Here is a 24,902-nt window from a genome sequence, read left to right as displayed (position 1 = left end):
ATAATATTGTCTAACTTTAGGAGGAGCCCCTGATCCAGACTGTGTCATAAGCTGATGTTAGGTCAATGAAAGTGACTCCGGATTTAAGTTTCTTCTGGAAGCCTGCTTCAATCTGTGTTGTCAGGGCCCGGACCTGGTCACAGCAACTTTTTCCCGGCCTGAAAGATTGTTCAATCGGGAATACTCTTTCTATGAGTGATGGAATTCTTTTAAAGAGCTTAAAGGTGGAGAAAAGCAAGGAGATAGGTCGTAGATGTTTGACATTATTTGGATTTTTACCTGGTTTGGGCAAAGCAATTATTTTGGCTTCCCATCACAGTTTTGGTAGTTTTCCAGTTGTTATAATTTTTGAGAAAAGGGCCGGCCAGCCATGTTTCACCTCGTTGTCCGAGATGTTTTAGAAACTCAGGGAGGATACTACCCAATCTTGCAGCCTTGCCATTCTTAGTGAGTTTTAAGGCTTCCTGTACCTCTTCCAGGGATACTGGGCAAACAAGTTCAGGAAGCTCGGGGCCCATCTTCAGATTTTTTTCTGATGTATGATTGCACAGTTATTTTCCTGGTAGAGCTGGGACGTATCTGGAGGTTTTCAGTAAATGATTAGCCATTTGAAACCCTTTCTGATCTATTTACGAACTCTCTTGAGTTGCCTTACCATCAACACCTACAAAGATACCCTTCATCAGGTATGTTTGTAGATACCTGATGAAGGCCATAATAAAGGAATTTTAGGGGATGGAATATTAAATTTTAGGGGATGGATTCTGCTAGTAACCTCAAATACAACAAGATAAAACTGGATGTTAGGCATTCACGGGGGAAAAATGAACAAAACTGAAGATTCTAATATATATATATATATTATCTGTGCTTCTCAGTTTTTTAGAATCTTCAGTTTTTATTATTGTTTCTTCTATCTACAAAGATACCTGATGAAGGCCATAATAAGCCGAAACTAGTTGTATCATTAAAGTTTTCTAACTTATTCTCGGTTTGATAGTCATTATATATATATATATATATATATATATATATATATATATATATATATATATATATATATATATATATATATATATATATATATATATATATATATATATATATATATATATATACTGGTATAAAATTCATTGCATTGTATTTAAAGTTTTTTAAAGCTGTTATCTATGAATTAATTTATTATCTCTAATTCCGATATGAAACGATAGTTAACTAAGAAAACAGCAACAACAACAACAACAAAAAAAAAATACTATTGTAAACATAATAGTAAAATAAATGTTGAAATGTTGACAAAGTTACCAATCATATAAAAAAGCCACCGCTTTTTTTTTTAATATCGAATTACTTAATAATGTCTAACGTTAGTAAAGAGGTGTTATATATAAACATCTTATATTTCTGAAGGATGACGATATTAAATTTTAGGGGATGGATTCTGCTAGTAACCTCGAATACAACAAAATAAAACTGGATATTAGGCATTCACGGGGGAAAAAATGGAAAAAAAAGACACTGTAATCATTTTAGCGAAATCTCGGCGTAGTCGCACATTTTGATAACGTTACATCCGGGACATTTTACTAATAAATTAAGGGTCAAGCTGGCAAGCTCATCTGTTATCTGCGAATGGGAGCTGTGCTTAGGTGTCTACGGCATGTGTTGATATATTGTTTTCTGCCAGCTGACTGCGATATCATGAAGATTAAATGTCTTTAGTCGTAGCACAATGTAAATTAGTAGCGTTGGATAAAGAATGAACGCTGTGCGCTCCCTGCAATCGTGTAGCGGAATACCAATATAATTAATACTTATGGGAAAAACATGTAAAGGATCTCTCTCTGCTCTGATGTATTCTAAAAGAGAAAAAAAAATAACGATTGGGTGGTCACTCGGTGGAGTATTGGGAATCATTTACTTCGTTCTGCGATATATTTATGCAAGGTAACTTAATACGCGATTGGTTCCCACCGCTAACAAACGAACATAATTGGAAGTTTGCAGGCGACTCAAATACAGTTAAATCACAATAATTACCGGTGATCAAATTGCTGTTTCCGCTACATTAGCCACCGCCTTTCTCATTTTAGTGAGTGAACTGTCGCTTTAGTTATTGGTGAGATGCATTAATATTCTTTAAGCATCATTAAATTTATAATATCGAGTATGCAACCATTAATTTTAAGTATGAAGTGAAACACACATAAATATCAATATTCAAATTGTAAAAAAAGATGCAAAAAATTCGATGGAAATGTAATTAAGAAACTACGAGTTTAAATCTTTTGATATTTATCATCTAAGCACTTGAACTATATAAAAATATCAAAATGGACGTCATTGTTCGTAGACACTCCACTTTAATATCTCAGACGAGTAAATTTCTCTTCTTTTTCCCTCGTTATGTCCTTTGATATGAATAAATAAAGAAAGAAATATAATGAACCTGTTACTTAAAAATATATATTTGCGCATGCGCGCTTTTATGCGTGTGTGTCTGAGTAATGTAAATAAATGAAAATATATAATAAAAGAAATAAACCAAAATGAAACTAACGAGAAAAAAAGAAAAAGAAAAACGGGTATACTTTTATTGAGTTTAGTAATTATGATCCTTCAGAGCTGAATTAAAAATAACTGCAACAATGATTAGAAATGAAATCTTTTGGCAACTGAGGCTATGAAGAGAATGTATTACGTCTATTTAGAGGAAGAATAGCATAGTAAGATATGAACATGTATCCACAAGTAAAAAATGCCACGAAAATATGAAATTCAAATATCTATTTTGGATTTCATGTCCATATCAGTAATAAATTACGCAATATTCAAAACGTAGAACATACATGAATCGATTTCCATTATGTTACTTTTTTGTTTTGTATTTTTTACAAAAATAAATTAACAATTATTAAAAATTAAAATCTCCAAGGTGATCAATATGATTTAAATGGGAATGATGCAATAAGGCCTTGGAGTTTTATCTGCTGTTCGGCAGATAAAATTGGTTTGCGAAAAAAAAAAGTAGTTGAGTCCCACATTGTTTAAATAATATCTAAAGCGGATTTTGTAGATCAAGCATGTGTTATACCGAAGGATCCTGTTTAAATGTCACGTCCATGATGGGCAAGAATGTATTACGTCTATTTAGAGGAAGAATAGCATAGTAAGATATGAACATGTATCCACAAGTAAAAAATGCCACGAAAATATGAAATTCAAATATCTATTTTGGATTTCATGTCCATATCAGTAATAAAATACGCAACATTCAAAACATAGAACATACATGAATCGATTTCCATTCTGTTACTTTTTTGTTTTGTATTTTTTACAAAAATAAATTAACAATTATTAAAAATTAAAATCTCCAAGGTGATCAATATGATTTAAATGGGAATGATGCAATAAGGCCTTGGAGTTTTATCTGCTGTTCGGCAGATAAAATTGGTTTGCGAAAAAAAAAAGTAGTTGAGTCCCACATTGTTTAAATAATATCTAAAGCGTATTTTGTAGATCAAGCATGTGTTATACCGAAGGATCCTATTTAAATGTCACGTCCATGATGGGCAAGATTTTCTTTTAAGATTTCTGGCAACATATATAATATTAATGTTCTTTAATCCTGTTCTCTATGGAACAACCAGTTTGTCCAGAATATGACAGACGACATTCGTATCTTGTTAAACATCCACTAGAGACAACTGTGGGAGTTTCTCATGGTGATAAATAAGATATAAATCGAACAAGAACTAATTTTATTAAAATAACAATAAACCCAACTAGTTTCGTAAGTTCGGATGATGATGGAGATTGAACGACTTACTAAACTTCTCGGATTTATTGTTATTTTAATAAAACTAGCTCTTGTTACTAAATAGGTGGTCTCTATATCGGAATTCCAATGAACAGTTAGTAGTAGTCGTAGTTGGACGAGTTAGGAATGTAGGTGGATCTTCTAGGGTTGAATTCAATTAGATGCATGACTGAATCATAATACTTAATTCTTGAGGGAATTATATACCGGATGCCCAGCAATATGATGTTAAGTAAGGATGCTCTTTTTAGGAATGGATGATTTTTAGGTCAAAGATAACATTCGTTATCTTTGGCCTGGACTGCTAATTTCATTTCGTACTCTGCGTTTGCCGTTCTTACCACATTAGTTACCTTTCTGGATTGCGCCATGCAGTAGTCATGTGCCTGCAGGTCACCTTTCTCCTTAAATTCCCTCCACAATTGTTTCTTGTTTTATATCTCCAGCTTACTGATGATATTCATCTATTTGACTCCCATTTGATTTATCCTCCTGAATCTAGGTATGCACTCTGCAGTTACTTACCTCAAACATTCTTTTACCGTTCCCCATACACTAGCAATCTCCTAAGCTTGTCATTCTTACCAGCCCTGAATTTCCACATATACCCCCCCCCCTCTTAAGTAAAATTCCACACATTCAGCCACTTCGTAAGTCAAGCCCACATGATCACTCTCACCAGTTAGTGGCAACGTGGTCATATTCGCTATAGATGCATTGTCAGATGCAATTACTAGATCAAATACTCTCAAATCCCCTAGTATATTCCATTATATGCTGTCTCAGGTAACTATCCCTAACTGCCTAAATTCCATTTCCTTCCTCCAATGAGTCCTTTCCGTTTTCCAGACTATGTTCCCATAGTTGAAATCCCCCATAATAATTACCTACCCTCCACTCATTGGGTTTATTCACTGATGCATACTATCTTCATAATGTGGTTAACCATTACTACTCGCTAGTATACTCAACGGTGGAGCTGCATTCTATGCAGCCCTAATGGACAACCGCCACTAAACTATACTCCTCACATTATATCCCAGTAAGTATACCATCTTCTGTCAGCCATATCTCACTAACTTTTGGCCAGAATGAACTAACAATGGCATTAGTATACACAAAGTGCAAAATCCTCTTGGGCTCAACGCTGTCCTGACGCTTTATACTAACTCTCCCATTCTGGTTTGTTACCAGCGGTACAAACTTGGCATTTTATGCATATTCTTAAATTAAACTGCATCACTGTCATCTGTGTACCCGCTCAACAGCTTCTCACTCCCCCCCAACACACACACACACACACACACACACACACACACACACACACACACACACACACACACACACACACACACACAAAAAGCTCTAATTTACCTGATTTTGCACATACTTCATTCAACATCACTTTTTCCAGACTCTGAACACCAAATCCATTTAGATGAAACCATCCTTCTTGTATAACTCATCCCACCGTCAAACTCACTTTACGTCATTCTTCCCCCTCCTGCATAACATACGCATTGATTTATTTGCTACTATTGCCCTCCTGCTCAGCTCTCATACCGCGGCAAGAAACTCACTATCTTAACTTTCTGACACTTTTGTTTTGCTACTTCCAGTAACTCTTTGACATCCCTCCCTCATCCCATACTATACTTTCCTCCCTTTCAAATCATTCGTTCCAGACAAAACAATCAAAACTTTTTCACAAAACCCTTTATCATTGTAATATCCTCTCTAACATCGTTAATTTTTGCACCCAGGAAGCACGAATTTGTCAAACTCTAGCCGTACATTCTCATTCACTCCTACACTCTTCAGCCATCGATTTCAGTACAATTTCAATCAAATAATTAAATATCAATGAATAATGACCTTAAAAATGAAAATTATTTTCATGCGCCTCTCGCCCAGAAAGGTCGTAAGCAATAATACATTAGTAAGAGGGGGTTGATAAAGTTCTGATTAACAAGTAGAAGAAAAATGATATTAAAGCAACTGATATAACCCCAAGAAAGAACATATAGAGATGTGAAAATATAAGTTACCTACATAACTCTGCTAACAGTATGCTACGTCTCTTCTTGTAGTTATATCAGTTGCTTAAATATCATTTTTGTTCTAGGTATTTATCAGAACTTTCCAGACTCCCCCCCCACTTCGTATTATGAGTGGGCTAAGATTTATTTATTTATTTTTATTACATAATCTGCAAATTCTAATATAGAACAAAAATGGTGTTATTTCAAGCTGCTTCAGCCTTTCAATATTAGCTTGTTTGGGTTTCACACATAGCTGTGAAATTCATCTTTCCTGTTTGTTAGGTGATAGAGATAAGCAATATTCATTACACCAACTATAGTGAATTTCAGTTTTTTTTCCCTACAGAATTCCACTACATTATTCATTTAAATATCAGATAAAAATTACACTGAGTAACCTGAATTCAACATATAGCATTACGTCCAATAAGACATATTAGATTAATATAGCATTACACCAAATAAGACATATTAGATTAATAAGGCATATTAATCTTAATCTTTCTTGTTAATCTTCCATATCTTCAATATAGATAAAACAGTACGACATTTATTCGGCACATTATCCATAAATTCAAGTAAATTTAAGTAAAATTTCGATCTATAATATTTCAAATAATAATAATGTTAAAAATAAAAGGTGGTTTATAATATTACTTTTTTCAGCAGAAAAGGTTTATAAATACTCAGTAATACCTTTAAAAAGCCTAAATTATTTTATTTACTTTGCTTTTATAAAATAATTTAGAAATTTAAGCTTAATCACAGATATATATATATATATATATATATATATATATATATGCTTTACGGCGCGAATCAAAGACAGAGCACATTGTCGGTTGTATGTACCATCATATAGAGTATCTGCTGTAATGACCAAGTACGCTGGTAAATTTCAATTTTTTTTTTTGTAAAAACAGACAGAAGTTGACTTTATAATTCATTTAAATATTAGAAGATATCTTTAAAAAGTAATTATACTAATTAACAAACCTAATTTTAATTTGACTAGTGTATTTAATTATTTTAGCCAATTGCGTTATGTAAATTCATTTGAAGCTAAACAAAAACATGTGCCTGGTACACATTGTTCGTTTTCTATATGTCAACTACAGCAGTTGCAGAACCAATTGGTATAAGAAACTGGAAATCACACAAAATATATCTCGGTATTCTTGTACGATTACGTGAGATTCTAATAGAGAATTCTCTCTGAAAAGAATTAAAGAAAGCGAAAAAACATTTGATAAAAAAATAATAAAAAATGTAAATGAAATAAACATAAACGAAAATCAATAAAACAATTAGACAAATGTATCTTAGAATTTATTTCCATTGCATAATGAAGATATAAAAATTCAATATTACATTTTAAAAGAACTAGTGGAAATATTATAAAAGAGCAAGGAAGAAAGAAAAGCAAATACCGATGTACAACATCGCAGGAAAATCAAACTTGTCTGTAGAAAGCGAAGGATGGAAATTAAAAAAAGTAACAATTTAAAAAGTCCAAAGAAGTACGAACGAGGATTCTTAAGACCATTAGCAGGATAGAGTAGAATCGATAAAAGAAACGAAACACAGTTGTAAAGCGGAGCTGAAATACTCAAAGCATCACGAACGACATGAAGAAATATCAGACTAAATGGAAAACCACTTAGACAGAATGAGAACCGAAGGATTAGCAGAAATAATATACACAACTTCCATTCTGGAGGTAAAAGAAATCTCTGATAACCTCCGAAAATAATGGAAAGAAGAGACTGGTCGAACCTTTTCATGTTCCGGATTGGAAAATTATCCAATCCATATGCCAACGGCTGCACAGGAAGATTTTGATGCCGAAATTCTCAGACGAGTGAGCCGTTTATTCAAGTCGTATCTTTCTACAGCGAGTAGACTGGTTTTTACTGAATAACATGGTAACTAAAATTCTTATTGATTTGAAAGGTCCTCTCTCTCTGCTAGTTACAAAAAAAAACATGATAAAACATTAAACTCCCGGGGGGCACTAACATGATGACAAAGAACTATTGTAGTTTTAATTGTTTACAGAGAAATATATTTTAAAACAATGCGGGATGCGCAAAGTATAAAAGTGAGTACATTATGATCTCACCATTCTTCCACATAACAATATAATGGTTATTCAATATTAATAATGGTTATTCAGCCAAATATGATAAAATAAACTAATTGTGATGCCCATGTCGTCTCGTCTTGGATACGCTTTTCTTTTGAATATAAGAATTTTTTTAAAAAAAATTTAGGATCTGTGATTATTTCTTTAAGGAGCATATAGGAGTTGAGTTATTCAATAGATAACTTGCTTTGTTTAAAATAAAAGCCTGCTATTAAAATCCCTGCCATTGACGAATGGATGGTTAACATTCGCGTCCTTTAATTGTCGTGGGAACTCGACTTACTTCCAAAGGAAATTGATCCAAAAAACATCAATTTCCTTACAGCATATTACAATGTCCTTACTTCCAAATTCTTCCAGCATATTACAGAACTTTCATGTGAATACCGCTATGGGATTAGATGATATACTATCTCGAGGTTTACACAAAGGTGCTGGGGAATTGACAGTGCCTTTGACCATATTGTTTAATTTTAGTCTCAGCTCTAGGTTAGTCACGAGGGGTGGAAACAGAGGGAAATAGTTCCATTGCATAAAGGAGGCTCCTAGATTGATAGCAAATATCGACATATTAGGAGTCGTAGTCAAGGTGCTGGAGAAGTTCATAAAGATAAAATATAGGAATGGATAGAGAGAAATGCGATACAATATGGGATCAAAGTGGTTTTGTTTAGGGTAAGTCGTGCAATAATAACTTTTGTACTCATGTTTTATACTACAGTGAAAGGTGAATTGGATCAAGGTAATGGGTTTACAGTGATACTGCTGGACATTGCAAAAACTTTGACACGATACCACATAAAGTTACCGGTGACTTGTGGAGGACTACAAGGAGCTGTTCGCTCTCTCCAATTCTGTTTAACATATTCACTTAACGGCATTAATAAACAATCATCCTTTTATGGCATTTAAGCCCTTGTGGCCTATCAAATGATTTCCTAAAACGCACAAGACTCATCTCAGAGTTTATATTATTTATTCATTTATTTTTTATTTAATTTTTTTGATAAACCACAAAATATGCTAAATGTATTTTCAAGTTGGTTTTAATAGTTTTTAACTGAATAAATTGGAAAATTATTTCATTAATTAATTGGAATTACTATGTTTTTTATTTTGTGTATGTCACTGGAAGGTTGTAAGCCTATAGCACTTTAGTACTGTGGGTCAGGTAAGAATGTTTTCTGATAATTTTAATTTTTGATATACGCTCCGAAAACTTCACCCTAGAGAACAAAAAATAGTCCTCGTATTAAGATATAAGAATATTAATCAGCATATTAAGAACCTTAATGTATAAATATTATAAGAATTCTTTCTTTTGAAACACTATGTCTCTTTTTTATGAATAAATAAATATACAAACACACCTTTTAAGGACTAGCATAAAAATAAAATAAGTATCTTATTTTGAGCGGTGTGTGAATGCGGGTTCGAGTTAATCGACCGTGAGATGCGGTGATTAATGATTAATACCCTTCGAGGGTAATGGATGGCAGTGCTGTAGCCAATTAAGTTCTAACTGATGCTTGGCTATTGCTGTTACCCTCCTGCCATGATCAGAGCTTTAATAGCTCAATAACACCCTATCCCTACACTATCGTCTACACATAACGGAGAAGATGAAAAGCATTCTTGCTTCGCCCCTTTAAGCCAGTCCTTATAGGATGTAAGGTATGTGAATGCTCCGAATAAATATAAAATACTTGTTTAACACTCTTCGTAGAAATTTTCCAAATGAGCAATTAGAGTTCCCTAAATTGATAAATATATATATAGGATTCGCTAGCTAACATACTCTGAGTGTGTGCGCGTGCACCGCTGCTTGAAAGAAGTTAAGGGACACCTTAACGTCTTTGAATTTGAAAGAGGCGTTGTGATACAATGCCATCTTGCAAGCCTGTCTGTTCGGAAAAACTGTTGACAAATTGGGCCATCCCAGGTCAAGAATCAGTGATATCATACTGACATGAAAGAGAAGGAATCAACTGCAAGTGCTACCAGCAATGAAGCCAGCACACTCACCGAACTTGAATATACGGTACTACGAAGGGTAATATGTAAAAACCACTATTCTTCAGCCGACACGATGCAGGTAGAGTTCACGGCATCGACTGGAACAGGAATCTTCACAGAAACATTGAAAACCGAGACTCACGACATGGGTTTCCATGGTAGGATCACAATATGCAAGCCCCACATTACCCGAACTAACATGCAGCGTCTTCTTCAGTGGTGCAAAGAACGTGTGCAGTGGGACATGGAAGCTTGGAAAGCTGTATGTTATGGAGGGCCGAATCACCCTACACCCTCTACCGAGCAGATGGACGGGTGTGAGTGTGACGGATTCCCTGTGAACGACTCTTACCAGAGTACATAACTCCAACTATGAAATTCGGAAGAAGGGTGTGAGGGTATGGTTCTGATTTTCCTAGTTTAGCCTCGGATCTCTGTGTGTGGTGCCACAAATATTGAAATCCAAAGGTATCTGAACATTCTGGACAATGCAATGCTTCCTGATTTGTGGTGGTTTTACGGAACTGACCATTCCCCCTCTCAACAGGATAAAAAGTCAACATTGCAGAATGGACTTGATTGGCAACAATATTCAAATATTCCTTGGAGGACACTCAACCTTCTAGCAATATCAGCGTACCCGTTCCGTACCATGAAAACATACCAGTCACAGTGATACTACCTCCAGAAACTATAATTTGTGTTTACAAGGAAAGCTGGATTCATTGCGTCTTGGGGCTCCTGCTAAACTCTCTGCCACCGTCGGTACAGAACAAGGTGAACCGTGACTCGTCGGAGATGACATTTTCCAGTCTTCTACTGTCTCGTCATGGTGTTCCCGATACCACTTAGATGAACTTTCCGTTTCTTCGCAGTAATCAGTGGTTTCCGTATAGACATACGACTGCCAATACTGATCCTCTTCAATTCCCTGCGCATTCAGCGAGATATAAGTCGGGAAAAGCCTTCATTAAATGCTTTGATCAACTGGTGTCCACAGGAAGTTCTGTTTGTTCGTTCAAGCCTTCTCAGATGACGACAATCTTTCATGATAGCCTGTCTTAGAACCACAGTTGCTACTCTTTGGCAAGCAATGCGAGTTATTTTCCCACTAATTAAACAACCGGAATACCTAACCTTTTGAGAAACCAGTTCAACTCTGCTGTTTTCAAAATCATGGCTCCCGCCAGACAGTCACCTGCAATAAACCCTTCATCAAACTCCAACGGATCCTTCGTATTATTATTTACAAAGCGTTGAGCATCGTCATCCAGGAGTCAAGTATTTGCGAATATCCTTGTGAAATGTCAAGTGGGACAATCTAGACTAGCTCTCAGTCGATTAAATACATAAAGCAAACTCTTAGTCAATGATTAGACTAAATCCTGATGTAGCCCCGGCTTGCGTCACTCGTAAACCTTCCCTATTAAGAAATGACAGTCTATTTCAAAACAAATACCTGCGTATGCTAATCGATATGTCGTGATTTATAAGAGAAACACGGAGCTGAATCTAAAGGCTCTAAGATATCGTCTTATTTCTATATACTTAGCGACGGACTCAGTCAGCTAGACAGGCTTCAAGGGATAGAATATGTCGATAGAAGTACAAATGCTCAAAATCAGTCATGTAAGTTTCATTTCTCGCACTACGTGCTATCAGTTTGTTGCATCTTGTGCTCACTGATAATCCTACAAATGCAACCATGAAGGGATTAAAAGACCTGGTTTATTCTATCTCGCTACTGTTTCCGATCCACAGTGTCAGTAGTTTTGAATTCGTATTGTCATTGCTTTTAGAAGTTTTATTTAAAGTTTGTTAAAAGATTAAGTTAATTTTAATTCACATATTCGATTCGGATTAACAATTACTAAGAGTGATCTTGACGTGTTTTGAATTTCGGTTTCGACAAACTCCACTTCAAATTTATTTCAAACTAAATTAAATGTCCTCAGATCAACATAGCATCCACATTCCACTGTATAAGAATCAGTTGAATCACATCTAAATGAAGTAGCGGAGCCATGGACGAAATAAAACCTGCACAACAGAGTCAACAATGTTTCATAATTTATTCGCGTACATTTTGGACCATTCTTGAATTAATATATTCTCACGCATAGAGGCAGTTGTCGTGCTGTATTTCTATCCTCCCACGATATCGCATCTGTCTATAGAGTTGGACGAATGGTGATCGGTGTCATTTTAATACATTCCAAGCTTTTGGTGTGTCCGATAGGGATCTCAGGTATGTTTTCAAGTTTATAAGATCGATTAAGCTGAACAGTTTTGAAGTTTCTACTTTCCCAGTGGAAATACCCAACTGGACGAGAATGTAGTTTTTTTTTTTTTTTCTTCCCGCGCGCGCACGTATGCTTCAAAAAATTACATTACAGTGCTATGAAATCAAAATAAACGCATGTGGGCTGATTCTGTGGTTTAAGGGTTTTAAAGAAAGGGAGAAGGTTGGAGATTTTGAACGTATATCATTTTAGATTGATTTTTCACTGTTCGAAACAAAGTCAATGGGCTGAGACTCGAGTAGTACCAGAAATGCCATTAAGAATACCATTTTGGCCACCATAGAATGCTTAAAGGTCGCAAAAAACATGGCCTTTTAAGAATGTTAATGTAAAGGGTTTACTGACCGCACTGTGTGGCGATATATATTACGATAAAGTACAGAATTCAATGTTGGGAGGCTCTATAAAGAACAGGAAAGAATTTAAGAGTTACTGTTGACGAGATTGAAAGTGCTGTAGGATATAAAATATACTGAAATCAAATAGTTCGCTCTGTCGAAAGAAAGGAATATTATATACCTGGCCAAGATACTGTTTTAAAGAAATTGCTATCCTGTTTGTATTTATAAGAGAGAAACTTACTCACCCGAAAGGGAAAAAAAAGAAGAAGAAAACTTTAATATCGCATTTCAAAACAACGAAAAGAAGCGATATCTACTACGCCAGAAATTCCCAACAGTAAAAAAAATGTTGGCAAGAAAGAAGTATAGAAAAATAGCCATGAGAGAGAGAAAGAAAGAGTGATAAATGGATGAAAAATGCGCAGCACTAATGGATCTTTTTGTACTTTTCCTGACAATTTTTTTCAACGCTGACAGGAATGTTCACAGGAAGTTTTGCTATGCAGACGCCAATCCACAAGAATACATCATAACAAAACAAAAAAACCCACAGCGGACAGCATATATCGTGTAGTGTTTTCCCGGAGTACATTCGCATTAGAGGAAGGATGCTTCATCTCGTTGATAATTTATAGCGCTCGGCACGCTGTCAAAAGAAATTAAATAGTTGAATCTTCATTTTTCATCAGTCTGCTACGACAAAAACATTTGGCTGAGAAACTTTTAAGTCCGGTTATTGTTTTTTAAGGAGTCGTTTTATGGCTAGACATCTCGTCGAATAATTAAACAAACATTAGTTTTATACTCTACAAATTCATTTAGATATACATAACAATTCCGAACCTAAAACAACAAAACAAAAGGAAGCCTTTATAATCTGCACCTTAACAGAACCAATTACTGCAATTTGATAAATTTCAACAATAGCCAGATCATCACGAGTACTTCGAGCACGTGCTTTCCCATTCTTGGTAGATTTCATGTTTTCATTGTTTTATTAAGAATCAGAAAGGCATTCGAATTGTATTGTATTATTACAATTTTTGGTAGGTTTCACATTTCTATTGTTTTAATGACGTTGAAATTGCTCATTTTGCCAAACACGAATGCAGATATTTGCTTAATACTTTCGCAGCATGCGATTTAAGTTTTAGACTTTCTATTACGCGAATAAATCTCTCCTAGAAAGATCTGTAAACAAAGTTTAACCCATTTTAATTGGAAGAAAAGACTAATTTTATTCTTTCCTTTTTTTCCCCTTTGTAGCCGTATCAGTTAATGAACGGTTAATTGGATAAGTTTGTTTCGCTACAATAAGAATTAACTTCTTAAGTTGTACAGTAGGAAAGTACAAATGAGAAAGAGATTTAATCTAGATACAATCAGATGGGCTTGTAAATAAATGTTACGCCAGGTGCTACGATTCCTGTTGTTGAAGTTTTAATTAGAAGGAACAGTGGAGGAGTTTATTTCTAGTTTTTGAATGTGAATGTTGATGGTGTAGCTAAGCATTTTTGGAAATTACGACAAAACGAATAGAGAAGGGGAGTTTACAAATTTGTTTTGTGATTAGCTTAAAATAATGGGAAGCATTTTATATGCAAGTGGTTAGCGATTAAACTTTTTAGGCAACACTGTTAATGCCTTAATGATGGCTTATATATTTATATCCAAAGGATATTACCTTAAAGTATCTCCTTTGTATTTAAAAATCTGTGTTTATTTTGTATTGGATTTTATTATTAATGCACAACCAGTCGAAGCTTGGCATGCAATATTGTGGTAATTATTTAGTAACTTTTAGAATGCTAGATCAGCAAAAAGATGCTTGCTCTAAATTATTTTCTATTTCGTTTATTTTCAGATTTCGATATTTTGCTCAGACAAGTGATAATTTTCCCCTTCTTAGTCATTTTTTCGATCTAGAGAGAAATTTTTATTTTATTTTATTTTAGTTTAGTTTTTTGCAGGTTAATTTTCTAATCGGAGAAATTTTTGAAATCCCAAATCCGAAAAATCAACGACATTCATTCAACAATCAACAACAACTCACATTATTTCAAACAATAATGGAATGATGTCAGTTTGGATTAGGAACACCATATGGCGTCCTTTGTGTGTCATATTCTCGTCACCTCCATATCTGCTGTAGAAAGGGAAATAAATAAGTCCTATAAGTGAATATATTTACTGAGATGACAAAGAGTGGCGACAGATGCCTACTGATTTTTCCATAACTATCGCCAAAAGTATTTCATCTGTTTCCTTTAGGGAATAAAAAGCATTATAGGACTTATTTTCCCTATTGAAACTTCTAACACATTTTGGCTAATAAAAACTTCTCCGTAGCGCAATTGGAGGATCGACGGTACGTTGTGCCCTTCGATTGGAAAAGGCCTAAGTTCGATTCTCGTCGTGACGAGAGGAATCTTTATATGGACTTTTCAACTGAAGGTGAGTTAGCCGATCTCATTCTGAGGTAGTAGGATTTTTCTCCCGGAAACTCTGGTTTTTCATCCTTCATACAGAGAAATTAGCCTTGAGAACACACGCAATTTAAAAACAAAAATACTAGCGGTGGTGGTGTACCGTAGATGGCATTGGTGTAGATGATGGTGACGGATGGAAATGGCTGAGAGGGAGAGTTGTTGAGTAGGTGTTCTCCCTTGAAGAGTCATTGGACTCCTTGGAGCTGTAACGAAATAATAAAAATGAAATATTTTTATATTTGTAGCAGTGATCTTTCAGATAGTAGATTTGTAACCGAAATTTACAAAAAAAAATCTAATGAACTTTGCGTTTATTGTTATCATATACATTATTTTGAAATAAGAATTCGGACGCCCATTCCCAGGATTAGAATGAAACAAAATGATAGTGTATTTCTATCGATACACGTGGTCTAATGCTACCATTTAACGTAAAAATACATCCCTAGATCCAACTATAATTTCTGTCAACAGCACGCGGACAACGTACTGGTGTGTACGAAGTATAATAAGAGAATGCCATAATAGTGGGCTATCCATATGTGACATTAGTAACAGACTCTTTTACTCATAACCAAGTGTAGGTAATATTATCAAGCAAAGGAAAACGATGATAAGTTCAAGAAACACATAAGGAGATCGAAACAAACATTAAGAAATCAAAGGGTGCTTGCAAGGTATTCATAGTATTAGTACGTTAGTTGAAAGGATTACTTAGATATTCATAGAATATACAGGGGATTCAACTCAAGAAGAAGGTGCAGAGCCTCTCGGTTTTATATGGAAGGGAAGTCGGGTATAAAAGGTCCATTAATTAGTATATGCTTACGTATTACAACAGAGCTTTACTGATCGGAATTGTGTCTCGTGGAACCCAACAGTATCACTGAATCGTTTGTGGTTAATATGAAAACTTTGCCTTGTATAGAACTTGGATTGGTGACCACATTGATCAAACAGTAGTTGAAAATACCTCATTCATATTATCACAACGTAGATAAGTATGTCTGGAAGGCTGAAACCTTCCAGACATATATATGATCAGGAGACACTGAGGGAACTTTTTTTATTAGAGATATTCATCTCTGATGTTCTTCTGGAATTCCTCTTAGCTAAGACTAAGAGGCCAGTGTTTGTGTATTAAATGCATGTTTTCTTTTGAAACGTGCACTTGGTACGTTTCAATATGCTCCTTTGTGAGTATAGTACGCAGTCTTTTGCACGATCCTCTTCCTTACTGATCGATGAGTTGTTTCAAGGCACATGACGTTAAATTGTGTACGTGTGTTAACTTGAACTATTATTTGTATACGAGGTGGGGGTATTAAATAACGAGACAAGGTGCGCTGTGAATCGTGTACTCGTAGCAGTGGGATGCTCTTGCGCCGTGAATGACCTTGAAGGGTCTAGAAGCAGTTGGGATAAGCATCGTTCGCTGTCACTCGTAGTTAGCCTGTAGACAGTTATAAAAGAAACACGTGTGAAGTCGCTTTGCCGGAATAATGTCTAACGTTAAACTCGAGCAGAGGAGCCGGACTTGCATGAGAAGATCATCACATGCAATTAGACGTTGATTTTCCAGTACCATCCAGAAACAAAGAGACAATCGGCGCAGTTCTGACTAAGAGAACGAGTGAGGAAGAAGAGACCCGATCTGTGGAAGAACAACGCTTGGATTCTCCATCAGGACAACGCTCCAGCCCACAGTGCACTGTCTGTGAAGCAGTATCCGGCTGATAAGAAGATCCCAATGTTAGGTCATCCACCTTACTCACCGGACTTAGCTCTATGCGACTTTTACCTTTTTCCAAAGTTGAAATCCGCATTGAAGGGCACCCATTTCAGTCTGTGGATGAAATAAATGCCGATGACTTGCAACCCTGCCTCCAACAATGGAGAATCCATCTTCAAAGGTGTATAGATAGAAGAGGGAAGTATGTTGAAAGGGATAACAATTAAGTTTTACAATTGTAATAATAAACCATATTTTGCAACCAGTCTCGTTATTGAATAGCCACACCTCGTATATTCATATATTTATGTTAAAAATCATGGATCATTTGAACGAAGCCAGTTACATTTCATTTCTCTGTACTGCCAGAACTCAATTACGGTTTCGAATCCTAGTGTACAGTCTGTCTGTCTTGGGAGAGTGAGATTGCCTGCAAGGCTCTATGCGTCCTTATGGGAGTTCTCTTATTAGTAAAAGATCCTTTCCTTAAACACCAGGTGTGTGTCTCTTTAGGCTATTCCATTTCTTGGGAAGTTTTTCTTAATTAAGCATTTAATCACAGTATTTGAAGAGTGCAGCTGCTTTACAACACTTTAGATTTGCATTTAAATTACTCTCTTCTTTGTTAATCAACAAATAAATGTCTCGTGCTTTTCTTTCATTAAAAAATAAAGTTGGAAACATAACGAGACTCGTGTTTCTCCTCATAGAGTTTCCATTCTTCGAATGTTATGCTTTAAATCTAATGTCAATAATGCCTTTGTTTTGAAATGGAAATTTTTACCGACTTCAAAAGTCTGAGGTTGTAATTAGATAAGAGCTTCTTTAATTCAGGTACTGAAGATTGTTTTTTGCAATAAAATATCTGTTGCTATTTGTAACCGCTGTTTGAATTTTGTTCTTTGCAACTAAATATTAAATTATATCGAATTGAATTAACAGGAGTTCTTTTTGTAAGTGTTTGTTTACTGCTCAGTAAAACATAGAGTATAGTGAATAGACACGAATAAAATTTAATGTTATTTGCAACAAATGGCAAAGAAAAAAAAACGAATTCTGAAACTGAGAAGGGAGTAGCTACAAAAGATGGAAGAGCCTGAAGTAGGCAGAGTTAAAATTATTAACCAATATTTACTAAAATAAAGAGCCAAAAGGCTTCATTTCGGCGATGCACAATTATAAAAATCCAGTGGATATTAAATCCAGCATTATTTCAAAGCCGAATGCAGAAACTATGAAAGTTTCATAAAGAAGTGGAGCAGAGAGCTTACAGGAATACACCGGCCTGCAGTTAGAAGTTGCCCTAGCGCGGACCACATAGAAGACATAGGCATTGTTCAAGCGTCTATATATTGTATTCGTCTTAATTGGTCCATTTTGATAAGTTTTCAGCATCGGCGATGTATTCCTGTAAGCTCTCTGCTCAACTTCTTTATGAACCTTTCATAGTTTCTGTATTCAGCTTTGAAATAATACTGGATTTAATATCCACTAGATTTTTATAATTTTGCATTGCCGAAATGAAGCCTTTTGACTCTTTATTTTAGTAAATATTTTACGCACCTACTAAGAGTTCGCTTAAGAAAAATACACCTCTCTGACACTTCGAGTTACTTCGAGTTCCTCGCTATATTAGTCTCATCTCAAATCTGGGTAAGGTTGCAGAGAAGGTCATCCTCTCACGACTTCAAACCTCAATAAATGACCTAAACATCCTTCCAAAAGAACAGTTTGGTTTTAGGCAACACCATAGTACTACCCAGCAAATCCACAGAATTGTTGAATACATCACAACCAGCTACAACTGGCGCCAGTGCACAGGCGCTGTTTTCCTAGACTTATCTAAAGCATTTGACAAAATCTGGCATTTTGGACTCCTGCACGAGCTTATCTCAGCCGGCATCTCACCTAAAATGGTTCATCTAATCCACTCATATCTTCAAAATAGATCAATGCAAGTAAAAATCAACGGTTCTACATCCTCCCAGCGCCACATCTTTGCTGGAGTGCCGCAGGGATCTCTACTGGCTCCATTGCTGTTCTCTGTATACATGTCAGACATCCCACACAATCCGATGACTTCCATTTTGGCCCTATATGCGGACGATACGGCAATACTAACCAGATCTCTCAGACCCCTTTTCATTACCAGAAAGCTTCAAGAAAACATTCTAAAGCTGGAGGGTTGGTTCTCTAAATGGAGATTGGAAGTCAACCCCCAGAAAAGCTCAGCCGTTCTTTTCTCAAAAAGGCCAATGTCTCCTGTAGGAGATTTGTTACTATTCAATATTAAAATTCCCTGGCAGTCAGAAACAAATTACCTGGGTGTAATTCTCGACAAAAAGCTATCTTTCAATCAACACACCAAGTCTGCATGCACAAAGGCATCTAAAGCCATAGCACAGATCTATCCGCTAATTAATAGAAATAGCAAGCTCAGCAACAGAATCAAATTGCAGCTATACCAGTTGACGATTCGTCCTATAATCACCTATGCCTCTCCGGCCTGGAGCCACACCTCTAATGCTAACATCATCAAAATACAGCGAGTGCAGAACAAGTGCCTGAGAATGATTTTGAATGCCCCGTGGTATGTTAGAAACACTCAACTCCACAGAGACACAAATATTCCCTATATCTTCTCTTTTCTACGATCCTTAGCCACCAAGTTTTTCCTAAAGACGTCCACACATCCCAACGATTTGGTTCAGCAAGCTTCAGCATACGATCCAACGGACATATTCAAATACAGAAGACCAAAAGCTATATTGGCCTCCTTTGGTGATGCATAATCTCCATGCCCAATCAGGGCGAGCATTCTGCTCATAAAGTTTACCTTCACTGCAACCACAACAGATAGCGGGGAATATGAAAAGCATCTTGCTTCACCCCTAAAGACATAAATGTCAATTGTCAATTGTCAATTCCTCGCTAGTTACGTGCTAGGGAGCAACGTAAGTGACTCTGCTTTCTGTTTAATTTCTTTACGAAATTTTTATGCGAGTAGTTGCTACATTCGGCTTTGAAATAATGCTGGATTTAATATCCACTTGATTTAGATTTATATAATTAACCAGTATATTTGTATTGGTGCTGTTTATCGACAGGAGAAGTATAAAATAAATATTTCGTGGGCCACAATGAAATGTAAACTAAGCAAATAAATAAATAAATATATATATATATATATATATATATATATATATATATATATATATATATATATATATATATATATATATATATAACTCACCTAACTCACCTTCAATATATATATAATACGTATAAGAGAAATAAGTAAATAATTTCTGTTCATATAATTATGCATTGTCTTCCTCATCGATATTAAAATTTATCCAAAGAAATATCTTCAGTCGAAATTCAGATTTTGCTAAATCAGATAGTGTACCAAATACCTGTTTTTTATAATTAATATTGTTTTAATTTTATTACTATTATTATCATTATTATTCCTCCAAGGAGTCCAAGAACTCATCGCGGGAGGTCAATCTACACCACCATGCACAATTACCACTCCTCTACTTAATCCTCTAACTGCTACGAAAACAATGCTATGCCATAAATACATAGCGCCATCTACCGACTACCGCCACCACCAACTTTTTTTTTGTCTGATTGTGTGTGTTCCCACAGCCTATTTGCCTGTATGCAGGATAAAATAAACCGATCGGTCGGGAAACCCTGTTGTCTCCGTAAAAGATCAGCTAACTCACCTTCAATTGAAACAGCCCATGTAAAGATTCCTACTCGTCACGAAGAAGAATCAATGGTCTCTTCCAATCAAAGGGCGCAATGTCACGTTGTTCTTCCAAATGCGCTTAATATAATAATTATCATAATAATATTGAATACTAATATTAACTAATCATAATCAATGTGTACTATAGATTATATATTACGAATATGTTATAATAATATAATAATGACGTATACTTATCCTATTTGCAAAGAAGAAGGAATGGCATAAAAATTACGTTCAGGGTGACGAAAACGTAGCTCCGTCCCTGTGATTCTGTGATCTATTTTGTTAGTAACTGTCACAATCAGATATTCAATCCAGAAATAAAACCTTAGTGGATGATAGGAATAGCGGTTACATTTTTTTCCTAGTAGAATTTATCAGTGTGTTTCACATATAGAAATATAAAAATAAAAATATATAAAAAATCGAAAAAAAATATAAAAAATAAATCAGCTGAAAACTAGAAGTTATATTTAATGGTTACTGCACTCACACGTTGATATTATAGAAAATTAATCGAAAAATATAAATATAAATACATAAGCAAAAATCAGTTTCATGACTATCAAAAGCCCACTATGCTGTTTGTGTGTGTAACATCACTATGGAGTTGACTTCGTAGTGGAATTCAAATTCTTCCCAATTTGAATTCCTCATATGCTATAAAATATACAGCATCACATTTATCCCCTGACATGTCAAAAAAAAAAAAAAAGGAAGAAAAATTAAAACGTTTTACCTGCTCGGACTCCTACATCTCTGCTTCCTATCGTGCCAAAGCTATTGGAGACGATGCATTGGTATACGGCGCCATGAATCTCTTGTCGATGATCGTCAGCTCGGAAAGGTGGGAAAATGAGCGTCCCATCATTTCGGAGATGTCTCAAACCCGGAACATCGGTGATAGGAACTCCGTCCCTTGTGGACCAAGTAATAACCACCTTGGGATTGCCTGTCGCCTCGCAACGAATTTCTGCACCGGTGTTGTTAGAGAACTCTACAAGATGAGCTGGTTCGTGTTTGAAAGCAGGCCCCCGGAGATCTAGACGAGCAGATTCGGCTTGAAGCATGTGTTCTGAAATCGAAAAAGATAAGAATGAGAATTAAAATGCAACGGGCAAAAAGTGCTTCTGATTTAAATTCATTTCTGTCTGTAGTAGAAAAAAACACATTAGCTTAAATTATCTCAAAATTAGCAATAAAAGTAAGACATCCTCATAAAAATACTCTGTGAAGTTCGAAACTTTCTGATATAGATAAGGGTTGCTATGGCAACAGCCTCTGTTATCGGCCATTCACAGTAAATCATAGTTTAATGATTTATTACTTTTACGAGGATTATAAAACTACAAGATTTCAATTTTGGCGAGAGAGAGAGAGAGAGAGATCTGCACATAGAATCGTCTGCATAGAAAAAACGCTCTTACGAAAAATTAAACAAAGCTTTATATTAACTAAAGATAAATCCTTTTAACGTTACAAATACTTGTAGAACTTATAATCCTGTGTGCTGTAAAGAAGTTAATTGTCCAACTATAAATTGTGCCACAAACTATCAGTTGCGAACAAATTATATCGGATTTGGTTTTATGGAAGGGAAAAAAGTTTGAATCATTCTTTTATTAATTTGACCACTTACACCTTCTTCCAGATTGTGATTTTGATTAAAAATTAATCACACATCCTCTGTACAATGTTTCCTAAAGGGTGGTACGCGGACCTCAGGGATATGCGAAAGATCTTTAATGGGTTCGAGGCATTTTGAAAATTTTGTATTTATTTTTTAATTATATATTTTTGTAGCTATCGTCTCAATGAGTGCAGATCTATTCTATAATTAATTATTCGATAGCTAAACATAAATCTAAAGAAGTTTTAAATGGATTTCGTTTTATGTATCGACTGACCTCTATTAGGGCCGCATCTGGTAGATGGCACGATTATATTCCAACCGCGTGATAGCAACTGTCTGAATTTAAAGTTTAAATTCAATTAATTCAAACCACGGATCAGAACTGCCAGCTAAATTTCATTCGACTCATTAATTTTTTATTACTAGAAATTAAAATTGTATAATTGTCGTTCCTACTGTAAGTATGTTGGATTCGTATAACTGAAATATATTTAATAATTTTAATATTTTTCACATATTTATAATTAATTGTAACGAAAATGTTAAATAAATATCCTTTATAATCATTCCTGTTTAAATAGAATATTGTTATGACTTTTCCGGGTTCTCTTTGCCTAAGGGTGGGGATACGTCGGTATTACTAAAATTTTAAAAGTGGTACGCGGGTATTGAAAATTTGGAAAACACTAATCTGTAGAAAACAAATAATTTAATTCAGTTTTTAATCCTGAAAAAGGGAGTTGGTAGTATTCATTTTAGCTGAAATGGTTTGATTAGTAGGCAGCTGGTGTGTACTTCTCATCATCGCCGAGGCGGAGTGCATATGTGTGTGTGTGTGTGTGTGTGTGTGTGTGTGTGTGTGTGTGTGTGTGTGTGTGTGTGTGTGTGTGTGTGTGTGTGTGTGTGTGTGTGTGTGTGTGTGTGTGTGTGTTCGTTCTTCGGTCCATTTAAGGCATTAAAATCTAGTTTCTTACGAAAACTAAATTGTATCAACCTTTATATAATAAAAAAAAGTCTGATAAAGAAACAGTACTTATACATACCATTTAGCACCATCTAGTGGCCAATTACGAAACTTGTTGACTAACTTGAGAGTCAGTAGAGGAAAAAAAAAGAAGTAGTCATTTGCTAGCCATCTTAGTAAAAGGCGATAATATTGCTTCAAGCAATCTACAGAGGGTATAGGAAGGTTGGAATATCAGAATGGAGTTGCGTTGTAACTTCATCAGTACTAAGAAAGGCAAGGAGAGCGAGCCATTAAGGTAGCCTAATTTAGGTCGAAACACGATAAAAGGGTGAGTGAATGGAAGAGGAAGAATCGGTCTGATTACAAAGCGTGTTTGGAGCTGTGATAAAAGGTGAACGTAGAGGGGTTCATTAGCCAGTAATGGCCTAAGATGTAATCGGCTGAAATGTGCTCATTTTTGTACGCGCGAGGCTTGAGTGGTCATGAGAGTAAAGCACAACTTTAATTTGATAGAGAAATCCGATTACATCAAGAAAGGGGACTACAAAGGCTGTTCTTCGCTGATATTCTATCGATGCCGTTCTCAGACGTCACGCTTCTAATAAATGACCAAGTTAACACACCATCGCACTTTAAGTAACCCCTAATATGTCACTGGAGCTTTGCCCGAGACGAAAATAAACATGCAAAGGTTGCATGACAGTCCGATAGATTTAAGTGCACTCATTCGTCTTGTAGCAGTGATTACTGCTGCTCTAAAGAAAAGGTTGTGGCATTCATCTGATGTATTCATTACGCACAAGTACCTGAAACGAGGTTTAATAGATAAGAATGTTTTAACCTCTCCTACATTCCCCTGCGGCGCCCTTTTTTTATGAAGGGTTTATCGTGATATTCCATTATTTACAAATGTTCAATAAGCAATATTTATGTATATATACTCCATATTAATTATTTCTGAAATACACGCAGCCCTCGGTTTACGACTCAGTTCCATTCCTGAAAAAACGGGCGTAAAACGAACCCAGTTTTAATGGAAGGTATGAAGTTATGTTCCGCGCAGTCAAAAAATATGTGTAACATTATTATATTTGAAGCTTTGATAATACATATATATATATATTTGTTAAAATAAAATTATTAATAACGAAAACAAAACAAAATTATATACAAAAAATATGAAACTTCGAAAAGTTTCATATGTTGAAGTTCCTGGTTTCGGATCACCTGCATTTTTTTTTTAATATCCAGTGTTAACTGCCTAGAGTTTCTTTTTTTTCTTTCATTAAGGAGTTCAGTATAAGGTCGAATAGATGCGATTACACTCCTTTTTACGTTCGCACTCCGTTCCCAATCGTGGTCCATTTCGCAGAGTTCATCAGCCAATGTCTCTATGCTTGCAAGGATACGCTGTAAATCGGCCGTTTTCATATCTCTCAGAAGACCATCTTCGTTTTCTTTCTCTTCCTTTGGATGTTGACTTAATTGTTCGGCTAATTCTTTTAAGTCTTCATTGGAAAGTGGTTTATCATGGCTCTCTAAGACTTCTGTCACATCTTCAGCTGTAATATCGTACAATCCCACCTCTCGCGCAAGCCTGGTAACATCTTCAATAACATTCTCCTCTTGCTCTAATTCTTCCAAGTCGTA

The 24,902-nt window shown here is 35.4% G+C and overlaps 1 protein-coding gene across 1 annotated transcript in view; it reads right to left on the bottom strand.

Moving 5' to 3' along the window:
- Positions 1-24,902, bottom strand: part of LOC150106951 (cell adhesion molecule Dscam1-like) — a 173,862-nt gene that overhangs the window by 132,829 nt on the left and 16,131 nt on the right. The window contains exon 2 of the mRNA XM_090393514.1: positions 21,392-21,727. Coding sequence (XP_090249640.1) covers positions 21,392-21,727 — 336 coding nt within the window. The remainder of the gene's footprint in view (positions 1-21,391; positions 21,728-24,902) is intronic.

Source organism: Typopeltis vanoorti, chromosome 5 (assembly GCF_054136105.1).
Source record: "Typopeltis vanoorti isolate ZY-2024b chromosome 5, IOZ_Tvanoo_1.0, whole genome shotgun sequence".
NCBI lineage: Eukaryota > Metazoa > Arthropoda > Arachnida > Uropygi > Thelyphonidae > Typopeltis > Typopeltis vanoorti.
Note: the sequence above shows the minus strand (reverse complement) of the source record. Positions and strands in the feature narration are given on the sequence as shown.